At 40.7% G+C, this 13,645-nt stretch overlaps 7 protein-coding genes across 7 annotated transcripts; 4 read left to right on the top strand and 3 right to left on the bottom strand.

The window, feature by feature from the left end:
* Window positions 1-58: 58 nt before the first annotated feature.
* Window positions 59-2,257, top strand: WALSEDRAFT_35576 (seryl-tRNA synthetase; the record flags this gene model as incomplete). The annotated part of the gene is given in 3 exon segments (XM_006956510.1): window positions 59-957; window positions 1,005-1,668; window positions 1,688-2,257. The coding sequence occupies 2 exon segments, from the start codon at window positions 59-61 to the stop codon at window positions 1,345-1,347; spliced, it is 1,242 nt and encodes a 413-aa protein (XP_006956572.1). The 3' UTR covers window positions 1,348-1,668; window positions 1,688-2,257.
* On the bottom strand, window positions 129-3,895 carry WALSEDRAFT_59476 (hypothetical protein). Its single transcript, XM_006956509.1, has 9 exons — window positions 3,736-3,895; window positions 3,192-3,693; window positions 3,012-3,143; window positions 2,653-2,962; window positions 2,203-2,592; window positions 2,091-2,151; window positions 1,977-2,041; window positions 1,003-1,930; window positions 129-955 (listed from the first exon to the last, which is right to left on the bottom strand). The coding sequence occupies exons 2-5, from the start codon at window positions 3,643-3,645 to the stop codon at window positions 2,436-2,438; spliced, it is 1,053 nt and encodes a 350-aa protein (XP_006956571.1). The 5' UTR covers window positions 3,646-3,693; window positions 3,736-3,895; the 3' UTR covers window positions 129-955; window positions 1,003-1,930; window positions 1,977-2,041; window positions 2,091-2,151; window positions 2,203-2,435.
* On the bottom strand, window positions 1,471-2,237 carry WALSEDRAFT_62552 (hypothetical protein; the record flags this gene model as incomplete). The annotated part of the gene is made up of 4 exons (XM_006956511.1): window positions 1,471-1,930; window positions 1,977-2,041; window positions 2,091-2,151; window positions 2,203-2,237. 4 exons carry the CDS (start codon window positions 2,235-2,237, stop codon window positions 1,471-1,473), a joined length of 621 nt encoding a protein of 206 aa, XP_006956573.1.
* Window positions 3,896-4,025: 130 nt separating the features above from the next.
* WALSEDRAFT_31343 (hypothetical protein) lies at window positions 4,026-5,571 on the top strand. Its single transcript, XM_006956508.1, has 5 exons — window positions 4,026-4,047; window positions 4,093-4,117; window positions 4,165-4,679; window positions 4,729-5,500; window positions 5,547-5,571. The coding sequence occupies exons 2-5, from the start codon at window positions 4,096-4,098 to the stop codon at window positions 5,549-5,551; spliced, it is 1,314 nt and encodes a 437-aa protein (XP_006956570.1). The 5' UTR covers window positions 4,026-4,047; window positions 4,093-4,095; the 3' UTR covers window positions 5,552-5,571.
* Window positions 5,572-5,658: 87 nt separating this feature from the next.
* WALSEDRAFT_43168 (WD40 repeat-like protein) lies at window positions 5,659-9,351 on the top strand. The gene is made up of 4 exons (XM_006956507.1): window positions 5,659-5,688; window positions 5,740-5,752; window positions 5,796-6,504; window positions 6,553-9,351. Exons 1-4 carry the CDS (start codon window positions 5,669-5,671, stop codon window positions 8,103-8,105), a joined length of 2,295 nt encoding a protein of 764 aa, XP_006956569.1. The 5' UTR covers window positions 5,659-5,668; the 3' UTR covers window positions 8,106-9,351.
* On the bottom strand, window positions 6,590-11,739 carry WALSEDRAFT_43166 (ATP-dependent protease La). The gene is made up of 3 exons (XM_006956506.1): window positions 11,334-11,739; window positions 9,426-11,284; window positions 6,590-9,372 (listed from the first exon to the last, which is right to left on the bottom strand). The coding sequence occupies exons 1-3, from the start codon at window positions 11,728-11,730 to the stop codon at window positions 8,200-8,202; spliced, it is 3,429 nt and encodes a 1,142-aa protein (XP_006956568.1). The 5' UTR covers window positions 11,731-11,739; the 3' UTR covers window positions 6,590-8,199.
* A 419-nt stretch (window positions 11,740-12,158) lies between these two features.
* WALSEDRAFT_31342 (Maf1-domain-containing protein) lies at window positions 12,159-13,606 on the top strand. The gene is given in 4 exon segments (XM_006956505.1): window positions 12,159-12,179; window positions 12,192-12,194; window positions 12,286-12,370; window positions 12,427-13,606. 2 exon segments carry the CDS (start codon window positions 12,286-12,288, stop codon window positions 13,518-13,520), a joined length of 1,179 nt encoding a protein of 392 aa, XP_006956567.1. The 5' UTR covers window positions 12,159-12,179; window positions 12,192-12,194; the 3' UTR covers window positions 13,521-13,606.
* Window positions 13,607-13,645: the final 39 nt, after the last annotated feature.

Raw genomic sequence — 13,645 nt, 5'->3', positions numbered from 1 at the left:
TGCAATTTTTTTTTTGCTGCTCTTCTCATTTCAAATGATTTAATAGATAAGAAGTTTGATGAAGCCAAGATTAAATTTCAAAGGAGTAAAGAATGAAATAGAATACTTTAAAAAGAATAATATTAATAGGAATATTAAGTTAGATCTAAATAGCTTTTTAAGTATCTATAATAAATCAACAACATTAGAGAATGAATTGAATAAAACCAAAAACGAGCAAACTAAACAACAAACGAAAGAGTTAAAACTTGTAATAAAAGAATTAGAAAAGAATCTTAAGTTCGCGAAAGATGAGTTATTCGATTTGACATCTCAGATACCAAACAAGTCACATCCGAAGTCACCAATAAATAATGAACCAAACGAGATTCTTAGTGGAGGTCCAACAGCTACACCGTCAACACCACTAAGGGATCATTTGAATATCGCTAACAGATTAAATGCTATCGAGAACGCTTCAGACATTTCTGGAAATGGTTTTACGATACTGAAAGACGAGCTGGCAGTTCTAGAGCATGCCTTAATTCAATTCAGTTTGAACATCGCGGTGGAGAATGGCTATAAACTTATCACTATTCCAGATATTGTCAAGCTTGATATAGCAAACAGATGTGGCTTTTTACCAAGAGATAATTCATCTAATCAGACATATTCAATAACTAATAGCTCAGATAACCCTCTATGCCTAGCTGGTACTGCTGAGATTCCGTTAGCTGGTTTGCATTACAACCAACTACTCAATCAGAGTTCTTTACCTCTCAAATACGTTGCTTGTGGTCATGCCTTTAGAGCGGAGGCAGGTGCACGCGGTAGAGACACAAGAGGTCTTTATAGATTACACCAATTCACGAAAGTGGAATTATTCTCACTTACAGATGAGAAATCAAGTGATAGCATGCTCGAGGAGATAATAAATGTACAAAAGCAAGTCGTTGAAGCTTTAAACTTACCCTACAGGTAGGAAATCTCTTTTTTTGTCTAATTTTTAAAACTAACAATTTCAGAATTCTTGATATGCCTACCCAGGAATTAGGAGCGAGTGCTTATCGGAAATACGACATAGAAGCGTGGATGCCTGGCAGAGGCGAGTGGGGTGAAATATCCTCTGCATCAAATTGCATTGACTATCAATCAAGAAGACTACTTATCAGATATAAAGACACACAAAGTGGTGGAAATATCTTCGCACATACACTGAATGGTACTGCTGCTGCCATACCTCGTTTGATATTAGCATTAATAGAGAATGGCGCGGAGAGCGACGAGGATGCTAACATACGCTTGGCGTTACCAAAAGCCCTTCAAAAATACTGGATTGGCAAAGAAGATCGCATACGTTGGCAATAACGAGAGCAGTACATAGAAATGAATGTCCATAGTTAGATTCTTAGATACATATTAATTAAAAGAGATTTCAAAGATAGGAATCACAAATTACAAAAAATATTAAGAAGGTACTATTATCTAGCTTTAGATAAGGAGGGCACCGACGAGTGAAGCAGCAGCAACCATTGAGCCAGCAACTGCGTGTGAGACGGCACCAGAGTCATCGTCTTGTGCGCTGCTGTCAGCATTGTTTGATGAAGAGTTGCTGCCAGAGGTTGGTGATGACTTAGCTGATGAAGAGGATGAAGATGATGAGGTAGAGGATGATGATGATGATGATGATGAGGTCTTGTCATCCTTGTCATCACTGTCATCCTTATCATCGCTGCTGTCCTTGTCGTCGGTGTTTGCAGGTCCACTTTCTGCGGCCTTACCGAGACAGTCATCGTCGTCTGAGTCTCTGATGGTGAGCTCAGAGCTGTAGTTGACATCACCAGATTCGTCGTTGACGGCCAATGAAATCTTTTGACCACCTGGTACGTTTACCTTCCAGTTGTAGGTACCAGTTGAGCCACTTTGCTTAGGGAAGGCTTCGAGTGGTTCACTGTTGGTTATTAGACGTTATTTGGTGTATTGTTAATAACACTCACGCTGCAACTTCACCAGCTGGAATGACAGTGATGTAGATATCACCTTCACCTTCGGTCCACTTGATCTATTGACGCGTCGTTAGAAAGAAACACACGCGTAAAGTGCTCACTTACAGCAATGTTACGACATTGAGTGATTTGTGGTGGTGAAGTGATCTTTGCTGCCAATGCGGAACTATGTTTGTTAGCTTTGTCATCCACTGACAGCTGTCACTTATATACTCACGCGAGGAGTGCTGAGGTTGCTGCGATGTACTTCATTTTACGACTGATGCTAAAGAAAGAGATATAAGAAGCGATTTAAATATTTGAATAGCGATTTAGTTCAAATAACTCGTTTAGGAAATTTATTACATTCCAATCTTAGAAATTTTTCACGTTCAACTTTCCAAATCCGAGTGATCGTTCCTACCAATGAACCGCATTCGGTAAAACGAAATTAGAGTTATTGTAAATCTTTTACATAATCGTACATGATTTCTTGGATTTTCGGATGTTTTTCTGTGGAGGTCTAACATTCGTACTTTGAGCTGGTACAATGTTACTGGCTCTATTTTGACGTTGCCTCTCTCTTCTAGCATTTTCATCTTGTTGTAATTGCATTGCTAGTGCAAGGCTGCATTTGGAAAATTTCGCAGTAAGTATGTTTCGTTCATTTAATAAGCAAAACACTCACTCTGCGTCAGTTCGGGCATTATTCTGAACACGTGACATCTCATACGCTAGGGTTTCGTCATCCCATCCCTCATCCTGTGCACGCAATGTGAGACGTTGTTCATCGGTTAATGTTTCATTAGCATAAACTGTACTTGCACCGACATAGTCACCTCCAATCGTGCCAGATGGCTTAAAGTTATCGTTAAGGAATGCTGATCCTCCTCCGTCAACATCTTGAAGTGTCTCCCAGACAACGTCAGCTTCTTCAGCTAATGCACCATCTGTAACAAGGGTATATAATTTATTCTCAGTACCAGTGTCACGTTTGTCTAAAGGCATACAGTCAGATATTGTGTCCCAGGTTGTCACTTAACTCACACAAGACTGACAAGTGGGAATTTCTAAACAAAGCGACATATTCACCACTTGTGAGACTTTCAGATAGGGCGAATAGCCCAGTAAGGGTCATCTGAGTACGTGATTTATCGATAAAGTCAGCTAAAATACGAGCTATTTTATGTTAATGTTCATTGATAACGTCATAGAAGTGATACATACCCTTTCTAACGAGTTCTTGTTGTTGTGCTGAGAGGTCGTCTTCTTGGACGAGATTATTAGAGCTGTTTGGTAATACGCTTGCTAGGTGATCTCCCTCTGCTATGAGTTGAGTGCAGTGATCATAGTTCTGACCGTCTTGGAGGATAACGTCAGAGTTGAGTGACTGACGATCGTAAACCCATCCATGTACGACAGGAACATCACATAATGCGAATAACGCTATTGCGCCTGCGTGTCTAGCTGAACTGGGACTGAGTGCGTATGGAGAATGAAAGTGCGGGTTTAGATCTAATCCATATCGTGTGTGCGGTAAGACAGATAAAGCGTCAGACAAACTATACGGTGTGTCTGCTGGAATAGGCTTATTGAGGAGATATTCTGCGATAATCGATGAGATGTAATCATAATCAACTGAGCTTCTAGTTTGAGGTTTAATCTGGAGCTGGCCCCGCATTATGAGGATATTAACGAGGGCTAGCAGGGAGCATGGACCATTTTCGTTCTAAGTTGTTAGTAAATCGTTATGATGATAGTGACTACATACCTGTGTTACTACCTTTACTCTATCACCGTGTGCGTTAGTCACAGGTTTGAGTGGCCACTGCTTGCTATTCGCTGTGCTCTGCTCTCTATCTTGCTCGCTATTCTGAGGTCTGTCGTCTGAGCTGGCTGTACGGTCACCCCCACCGAGATTCAAATCACGCTCTAAAGACTGTGCGTATTGATCAAAATCGTTTGATTGCGTTATGAAAGGGTTGTTTGACATTTTATTCTTGATAGTTTATCGCCAAGCGGAGATCACTTGATTTCGTATGCGTATGCAGTTTTGAGTCTATCATCCCTACGTCCATCATTTGTTAGTAGAAATGAGCGATTTTGTAAGCTACTAACGCGTTAATAGAGAATGTCGGATTTAGTACCACACGGTTAGCTTCATAATCTACTCCTTTTTCTTTTTATCTAACAATTTCAGATCCATACTTCAGAGAATGGCATAAGAACAAAAACAGCAGCTCAAACTCTGCTGACTCAGAGGTTGTAGATAAACCTGCACCAGAGGGTGTAGCACCAGATGCTAAGAAGGTATACGAACAGGAACCAATTTCTCAAGCTGAGCGTGAAACCGTCGAAAAGAGCATTAAGAAGGAGGTCAGCGATGAAAAAGATACAGGCGCTATTGCAGGTGTCGCTGCTGCAGGTGCAGCCACCGTCGCCGGTGCCGCCGGTGTTGCAGTTGCTGCACACTCCGCAGACGATAAGAAGGAAGACGAGCCAGTAAAATCTGACGAGCCAGTTACAACCGCTCAGCCAGAACCTGCAGCTGCCCCTGAGAGCACTGTCGTACCAGAAAAGGAAGACAAGTCAGAAGAGAAGATTACTGCGTTTGCCGAGGAATCACCAGCACCAACTCCAGCGAAGGAGGAACCAAAGGAAGTTCCAGTTGAGACAGCACAACCAGCAAAAGAAGCTCCTGAACTTAGTGAATTCGTACGTTCATTTTATTTGCTGTGTTGAATGATTATCTAATGAGTCATAGTCAAAAGCAGCCACTCCTGCACTTCCAAAAGGTGTTGCTAACCTCAAGGATGATGGACCTCGCAAGCCAGAGGGTATTTCAACCCCAGCTGGTGAACACGTCCCAATCTACCCAGGTGATACACCAGACACTCCAGATATTTCTGGAAAGCCAAATCCAGTCACCGTCACAGTACCACTTGAGACCGTTGAGTTGGCAGACACCAAGGACTCTCACATACCTGTCTTAGAGGAGGGTGGACACCAACACCACATTGAACAAGCTGAGAAGGCAGAAGAAGCAGCTCCTAAGGAAGAAAACAGTGATATACAATCCAAGGACAAACTTCCAAAGGAAGCACACAATGCTGCCACCTGGACAACATTGCCAGCTCCTGAGGAGGTACCAACACCACTCCGTTTGTCACAGCGCAGCCCAGACACACCATTGGCACCATCACTCGAACCATCTCCAAACGCTTCTGAAGAGCAACTGAAGCAAGCTCAATCTCAGACTGAGAAGAAGGAAGAAGCAGCACCAGCAGCTGCACCAGCTGATAAGCCAAAAGAGGACAAAATTTTACCACCAAAAACACCAGAAAAGGCTAAATTCCAGCAAGACCAAAACAGCCACTTGGAAACACCGGAACCAGCGACGACAGCTTCTTTGAGTCCAGGAAACACATCGATACACTCAGCTGCAAACTTACCAGGTGGATACCAGCAGACACCAGAGAAGTCAAAGAAGCAGGAAGAACAAGAACAGTCCTCAAGCAAGAGCCGCTGTTTGATTAGTGAGTGGATATTCCAAAGTTTGACTATGACTAACGAAAGCTACAGTGTAATTTCATTATTTAATTTGATTTCACGTTTTACGCTTTTTATAATTTTAAACCTTTATGCATGAACTACGTCTAGTTTGAGAAATCTAATCAATCGCGTCTGTTTCCAGTACGATCATTATGACAGATAGTGCAAAACAGTGAGTAGAGAGAGAAAGTAAATGAAAGTAAACTAAATATTAATAATGAAGTCATGATATAATTGTATGTACTTTATACTCATTTAGCTCGTTTTAACGACTTATAGCTCGACTATCTCCGGCGGAAAGGCTTTACCGGGGCTGAGGAAGCACTCAAGCACGATTTAACAGCTCAGGGTTTACCAGCAAAATCTGATTCACACGTACAATCATTGGAAGAGCTCGCTGCAGCTTCAGCTTCAGCTTTGAAGAAGAAAGAAGGCGAGGAAACACCTTCTGGACCATCAAAAGATGGCGTTATGAATGAACTCGTTAATATCGCATCAAATGGTCAACTTGGAAAGCAGACTGTCGATAGGTTACTCCTCACTGATCCAACTGAACGTGAACGCGGTTATCGCGATTTAGATAGATGGGTCGAAGGCAGTTTAGACGTTTACAGACCTCAATTGCGTCCTATCCTTTTCCCTATTTTCGTACACACTTATTTAGACCTCATCAGTTTGTCATTCCAGAAATCAGCAAGGGCAATGTTGCACAGACACGCACACAGTTTGATACCATACCACGGTGATATTATTGCTCACCTAGGTAGTCTTACATTGCCAGCTCACGTTAAGTCTGATCCACTCGCTATCAGATGGAGATCTCAGAAGTATATCGTTAGACTAGGCAAAGCAGCCTGGAACTTGTTATTAGGATGGCTTAGTGATGCTCTCGTTGGTGGTCCTGGTGGTAGTTCCACTGGTGGCACTGCTGAATCCAAAGGACGTGCACTCATGTTGAAGATTGTCAATGAGAGATTAAGAGTAGACGGTTAGTCTGTCATTATTATTATGTTTATTAAACTAAAATCACCTCTAGTCGTCGAAAGTGCTACGAAGATTAGTCAGGAAATGATCGAAGAATCTACCGGTTTGATTTCTGATCTTACAATTACATATCCTACCGTCCCAGGGCAAAGAATGGCCATTGCACAATCAGCTCAAAGTTTCAACAATATCATTGGAGAGTTAAAACTCGGGTTACCACCATTAGACGATGGTTTGAGAGCCGAAGTAGATCACCAAGTAGCCGTAACCGACAATTTAAACCGTGAAGAAGGTATGGAGATAGACCAACAAACTCCAGCAGTACAACCAGCACAATCGCAGCAACAATCTGAACAAGGGGCTCAATCGCAGAGTGGTGAAGCTAATACTAATCAAGAAGCGGCAGCCGCTGGCGAAATAAGAGATAGTAACAATTTACTTGCACCTACCAGGGCTGATCTTCCACCTTTACCTGTTTTTAGAACTGCAGACGTAAGAAGAGAAGTCGAGAAGGTTTTCGATAGCAGAAAAAGAATAAACCTTGGTGTTGAAATGGAGAAAAATACCAATGGAGTTGAGGAAACGATGAAAGCCAAAATAACATTACCTTCAATTTGCGCATTCACGTTGCAAGACGTTGGTGATCAATTAAATTGTACATCATTTTCACCAGATTCATCTATCTTAGCGGGTGGATTATCTGATTCAACAGTTCGATTGTGGAATCTCAAAGGTGAATCATTTATGGGTTTGAGAGAGGATTATGATAGAGAAAAGCCACCTTCTTCAATGAAAAGATTGAAATTAGATACAGGTGCGAAAGACTTGAAGTTCGTTGGTCACTCAGCTCCAGTATTTGGTTTATCATTCGATCCAAGCTTTGGTTCACCAGTTCAACCACGTCATCTTATCAGTAGTTCTGCAGATGCAACAGTCAGATTATGGAGTTTAGAAACATACTCAAATTTAGCTGTATACAGGGGTCATAGAGATCCAGTATGGGATTGTGAATGGGGGCCTTATGGTATATACTTCGCTACTGGATCTAGAGATAGAACTGCACGTTTGTGGTCTGCTGAAAGACCAAACGCATTGCGTATATTTGCAGGACATCTTGGTGATGTTGAAACTGTTAAATTCCATCCAAATTCTTTATACTTAGCAACAGGTTCAACTGATCGTACAGCAAGATTATGGGATGTACAAAGAGGTGCATGTGTGAGAATATTCATTGGTCATCAAGCACCACTTTCAACTCTCGCACTCAGTCCTGATGGAAAATATCTCGCTAGTGCATCAGATGATCTCTCAATTAGTCTTTGGGATTTAGGTAGTGGAAGACGTATAAAGAAAATGTTGGGACATACTGCACAAATCAATAGCTTAAACTTTGATGCTAACTCTAATATGCTTATTAGTGCTGCCTCCGATTGCTCAATTAGATGTTGGGATATTCTTAGTGCTAACACAGAACGTCCAGATAGTACAACTAGTGACCTACTTGAAACGTTCTACTCAAAAAATAGTCCAGCTTATGATGTAAAATTCACACCACGGAATCTTTGTTTGGCTGCACTAGATGGTGGAAATATAGCAGCAGACTAAATAATACACTTTAATAAGAGAAATAATTTGAAAAACAAAATATGCATCTTTCTTTTCTTGTTAATTTATACTATATGAAGAAAAAAATTACTTTTTAACGCGCTCTAATTTCATTTGAAGTTGATGGAGGTGGTGTGCTAGTGTGAATGTGACGTACGTTCCTGTCAACCATCAAACCGTTATCTTCCCAGTGTTTAGCGAGATGGTGACTACTACCGAATGCATACTTAAGTACTTCATTATACTCTTCAACGAAAACTAAATCGAGACCCTCCTTAACTGATTGTGGTACATTAGCGTCTACATCTGCTTTACATGCTTGAGGTATGAGTACACGTTTAACACCCGCACGTTTAGCAGCTAAAAGTTTCTCTCTAAGTCCACCAACTGCACAGATTTGTCCAACTAATGTAATTTCACCTGTCATAGCAAGATCTGGATCAACTTTCAATCCTGTAAGTAAAGAAACTAAAGCTGTTGTAATTGCTGTTCCTGCACTTGGACCATCTTTACCAATTGCACCTTCAGGCATGTGTAAATGTAAATCTCTGTCCTTAAAGACATCCTTATCTAAACCTAATTGATTGGCGTTTGATTTTATAAATGATAAAGCGATTTGTGCTGATTCTCTAATAACTTCACCAAGTTTACCTGTTAATTGGAGTGAACCTTTACCTGAATATAATCTTGATTCAATTGGCATAACTGCACCTGAACCATTACCGAGGTATCCTAAACCAGTTGATACACCAGCAGGTGGAAGTTGTGAATAAAGTCTATCCTTTTGATAAATTGCTGGACCAACATAATCTGATAAATTGTCTGGTGTAATCTTCAAACTAACAGTTGAAGGAATTTCCAATGGTTTTCTAGGTTGGGAAGAAACTCTGGTCGTTTCACCTTCTTCTGGTGTACTTTCTTTACTCCGCGACTGATCATTATTTGACACTTCCGGCGTCTTATTATCTTCTAATTGACTCTTGCTTTCATTATTCGATTTTGCACTAACTTTAGCAGGTTCAGCTGAAGAGCTGAAGAAATTTGATAGTATGTTTTTAGAAGTTTTCTGTAATGATTGTTGGGATGACGATGTTGAAGATGTAGGTTCAGTTGCTGTTGTTGATGATGATGATGTAGCTTGAACCTCGTTAGGTTTTGGAGTTTCTGAAGGTATAGTAGTAGTCTTTTCAAGATCTTGTGCTTTATCTTCAGGAAGGCTTTCTTCACCTAAGTCCTTGACAATTCCAAGGGCAGCTTTACGGTAGATCTGTTGTTGGTTGTTAGCTAATTTGATTTAATTAAGAGAAAAAAATCACTCACCTTCTCAATGTGCTTCTTGAGATTACGAACACCAGATTCTCTAGCATATGAACGAATGAGAGTTTCAATAGCCTCAGGGCTAAGTGTTACATCTGCATCCTTCAATCCAGAGCTTTCCTTAGCTTGAGGGGCGAGATATCTTTCAGCGATTGCAGCCTTTTCATCGGCTACGTATCCACTAACTTCAATAACTTCCATTCTATCAAGCAAAGGTGCTGGAACAGTATCCAAAACGTTAGCCGTAGAGACGAAGAGAACCTTGCTTAAATCAAGTGGAACGTCCAAATAATGGTCAAGGAATTGGTTGTTTTGTTCTGGATCTAACATCTCTAACAAAGCAGAGGATGGGTCACCATTGTAACCTTTACCAACTTTATCAATTTCATCAATCAGTACTAATGGATTCTCAGTTTGAACCTTCTTCAAAGCTTGAACGATCTTTCCAGGCATGGCACCAACGTAAGTACGTCTATGACCTTTGATTTCGGCAACGTCTGTTAATCCACCCACACTGAATCTAAAGAATTGTCTTCCAAGCGCTCTTGCAACACTCTTTCCAATACTTGTTTTACCAACACCAGGTGGACCAACCAAACAGATAATTTTACCCTCAACTGAACCTCTTAATTTGCCAACTGCGAGGAATTCTAAAATACGGTCTTTAACATCTTTCAAACCATAGTGATCCTCATCTAGAACCTTCGTTGCGTGTGGCAATGAGAAGTTCTCAGTTGAGTGTTGTCCCCATGGAATGGAAGTTAACCAATCGAGGTAATTTCTTGTAACTGCGAATTCAGATGATGCTTGTTCAAGTGTTGACAATTTGCTAATCTCTTCATCTATAACTTTACGAACAGGTTCTGGGATAGCAAGACTAGATGATTTGGATTTGAATTTCTCTAGCATTTTATCTTTACCATCTGATTCTAAACCAAGTTCTCTCTTTATACCCTTGAGTTGCTCCATGAGGTAGAATTCTCTTTGGCGCTTTTGAATCTTAGATTCAACATCTCTGGAAATCTTTGATTGAAGTTGAGCATTAATAAGCTCCCTCTTAAGAACAACAAGAGCTTTACCGAGTCTATCTTCAACGTTCTCAGCTTCAAGTACAGCTTGTAATTCACTGATTTCACCTTGAGAAACCGCAGCTGCGAAATCAGCAAGCTTGTCCGGTTCTTCAAATATATTTGATGCTGATTGTGATACGCTAAAGTTGGCAATTTGATCTCTAAATAATGGGTTCAATTGAGCGATATCCTTGAACACATTAATCAACTCTGACATCAAGGCTTTTGTAGTTTGGCTGTGTGGTTTGGTTGCAGGTGGGATCTTTAAATGCGTGACATCAACTAAGGAGATGTTAAATGGTTCCAAGAATGCAGTTTGAAGTGGGTGACTTTGTTCAGCTTTGCGACGCTCCTTGTGGGCTTCCTCGAGTTGTTTTTCTTCCTCTGGGCTTGCCTCTTTAACTTCCTGTGGGAGTTGGTCACGTGCGTCTTCAACTGATGGTAATCTTGGTTTTGGTGGTTTAACACCTGGAGCATAAAGTTCGTCAATTCTGATTCTTCTGTGGGGATATAAAACAGCTGTTAAGCTCTCCTCTTGGTCATTGTTATTGTTATTATTATTGTTACCAGACTCTTTATCATCATCAGATTTACTCGTTCTAGTTGGGAATGCAGAAGTAATTTGAGCAAATACACCGACGTCTTCACACTCATCCATACTATTTATAACGTCTGATTCGCTATCTGGATCTTTGTGTAAGAAAGCACCAAGGTAGGGCTGACCGCGCTGCATCATTTCCTTTATAGCTGAAACAACTTGTGGGTTCTTAATAACGACAGCTTTGTAAAATCCTATATAAAAGCGTTAATGCGATGCCTACAGAAGGATTACGTAACTCACCTGGGAATAAAGGTCTGCGATTTATCGGTAAAGCGAGAACTCTAGGGAAATAACTTGGGGGAGTGTTCTTTGTGAGTGAAGTAGATTTATTAGAGCTTGAATTGTCATCCTCGTTGTCGTTTCCGCCCGAGTTACCGCCACTTGTGGCACCAGCGTTTGAACTGCTAGCTGCATCATTAGATTTTGCGTCATCAGCTGACAATTCAGCTTTCTTCTCTAATGCGCTAGATTCTGGTGCGCCGCCTCTCCTTTGGGTTGATAGCCTAGCTCTTGGTTTGTCATTAATCCAGCGTGGACCGAGATGTGGTGTAGTGGATAGCGGACGACTATTCGGAATTGCTTTATACAATGTTGAGTGAGATCGTCTGAGTATTCTCCGAGTTGTTAATCTAAGCATTATCTTCGGAGATGATGATTGTTCAGAATGAAAGGGAGAATTCAAAGAGATAGATATCTCCGATGAATGGAAAATATATAACAAGTTTGAAATATACTAACAGTGTATATCTAGCTCTCAGGGGGTCTAGATGTCTATTAGACTGACGAAATATTATAGAGATGGAATCTCCGTAGGAGAGATGAGAGGTGGTATGCTAGCAAACAAAGGTATCTAAATAATATGTGAACTATCTTTCTCGCTGTTGATTCTTATCTTAATCTTATCTCTGCTGCAGCTACAAACGGGGAGTGAGGATATATAGGAGTAAAAATAGAAATAAATAAGATGGTATAAGCGGTACATAAAAATATTGACCATCTCTTATTTTTCCAAATTAGGGGTTTGCTCTATTCCAGTGGCACTTGAGACGCATCGCTTAGTTCTGCACTTTTACTTTAAAATCACAAGTGAGTACCTAAATTGTGATAATAAAAATACTAATGATAGCCAAAGATTGTTAGTTAATCGTTTGTATATAATTAACCATTTCTAATTACAAACCCTTCAAAATAGATGAAATATCTCGAACTCACAGACTTGGATATACTGAGCAATAGCTTATCATTTACTTCAAACGAATCAAAGGTTCGTACAAGAAGTGAGTATCTTTTTCGATTTCCTACATTCCTCATTAAACGTGCGTCAACTCCACAGTCGAAGCCTACAGTTGTAAGCAAGTAAAGAGTGACAAAAAGCTATACAAATTATTAGAAAGCACCTATAACACCCAGCCACCGAGTGATACACCATTTGGTAACATGGATTTACCTTCTACGCGTAAAACGCTCTACTTGCTTATTTCGACACTTAATCAAGCGTTCCCCGATCACGATTTCACAGACGTTAGACCGGACGAGTTTATTAGAGAGCCTTCATCGAGTTCTATAGTTAATAAACTAGGTATGATGCTGCTTCGCTTAAAGGATGGGAACTCCCGCTCATATGGCTATTACCCCACCACAACACTTGGTTCCAGTGCTGATAGTTATCAATCGATGGACGACCATCAATCACACCTTACCGCTCAATCTACTGTACGCAGGATACAATCCGGTGGTTCAATAACGATGCAAGGTTTCCAAGCTATCCTCGATGACGTGATACACGTCCAAGATTGTGATGTGTTCAGTTACTCTCCGGACGCTACTTCTGATCCACATAGTACTTTCGATGATTACGACGATGACGGTGATTCACTTATGGACGACGACGATGATACACATTTCGATTTAGATATGGAAGAACTGGATCATCAACCAAAGTCACAGATACCTTCTTACTTACTTGATCAAGATAAGAGAGAAGCTTCACCTGCTTTGTCGAATAGAAGCACCGGTCAATCGACGATCGGTGATTCAGGTTCTGGATTACTCTGGTCGACCCATTACTTTTTCTATAATAAGAAGCTCAAGAGAGTTCTCTTCTTTACCGTATGGTCGAGAAAGCTTGGTGTCTACTCTCAAGGTCCTCATCATTTACCGATATCAGACAATAATCCTTTTTGGTTATCTAGTTCTTTACCACCACCTGTGAAGCTTGAAGATGACTATGATGGTTACATGTTTTCATCCTCACTGCCGACGAAGTCGAGAAGAACGAGAACGACGACGAGGAAGACAAAAGCAAGTGCAGGTGGTGCAGGTGGTAGTAAACCCATACAAGTACCAAAGAATAAGAGAAGAGCAGCTAATGCCGGTGTTAGCAAATCTACCAAGGGACTCTCAAATGCTAAGAAGAGTAGAAAGTGAAGAAGCAATATAAGGAACAATTTTTCGCTATTATAAACACCATGTTGTCTGTAAAACTGTATTCTAATTGATAAATAAATGTTGATTTTAACTCTTATATGTGGAAGTATACAATCTATGACTTC

The sequence above is a fragment of the Wallemia mellicola genome, assembly GCF_000263375.1.
Source record: "Wallemia mellicola CBS 633.66 unplaced genomic scaffold WALSEscaffold_3, whole genome shotgun sequence".
NCBI lineage: Eukaryota > Fungi > Basidiomycota > Wallemiomycetes > Wallemiales > Wallemiaceae > Wallemia > Wallemia mellicola.
Note: the sequence above shows the minus strand (reverse complement) of the source record. Positions and strands in the feature narration are given on the sequence as shown.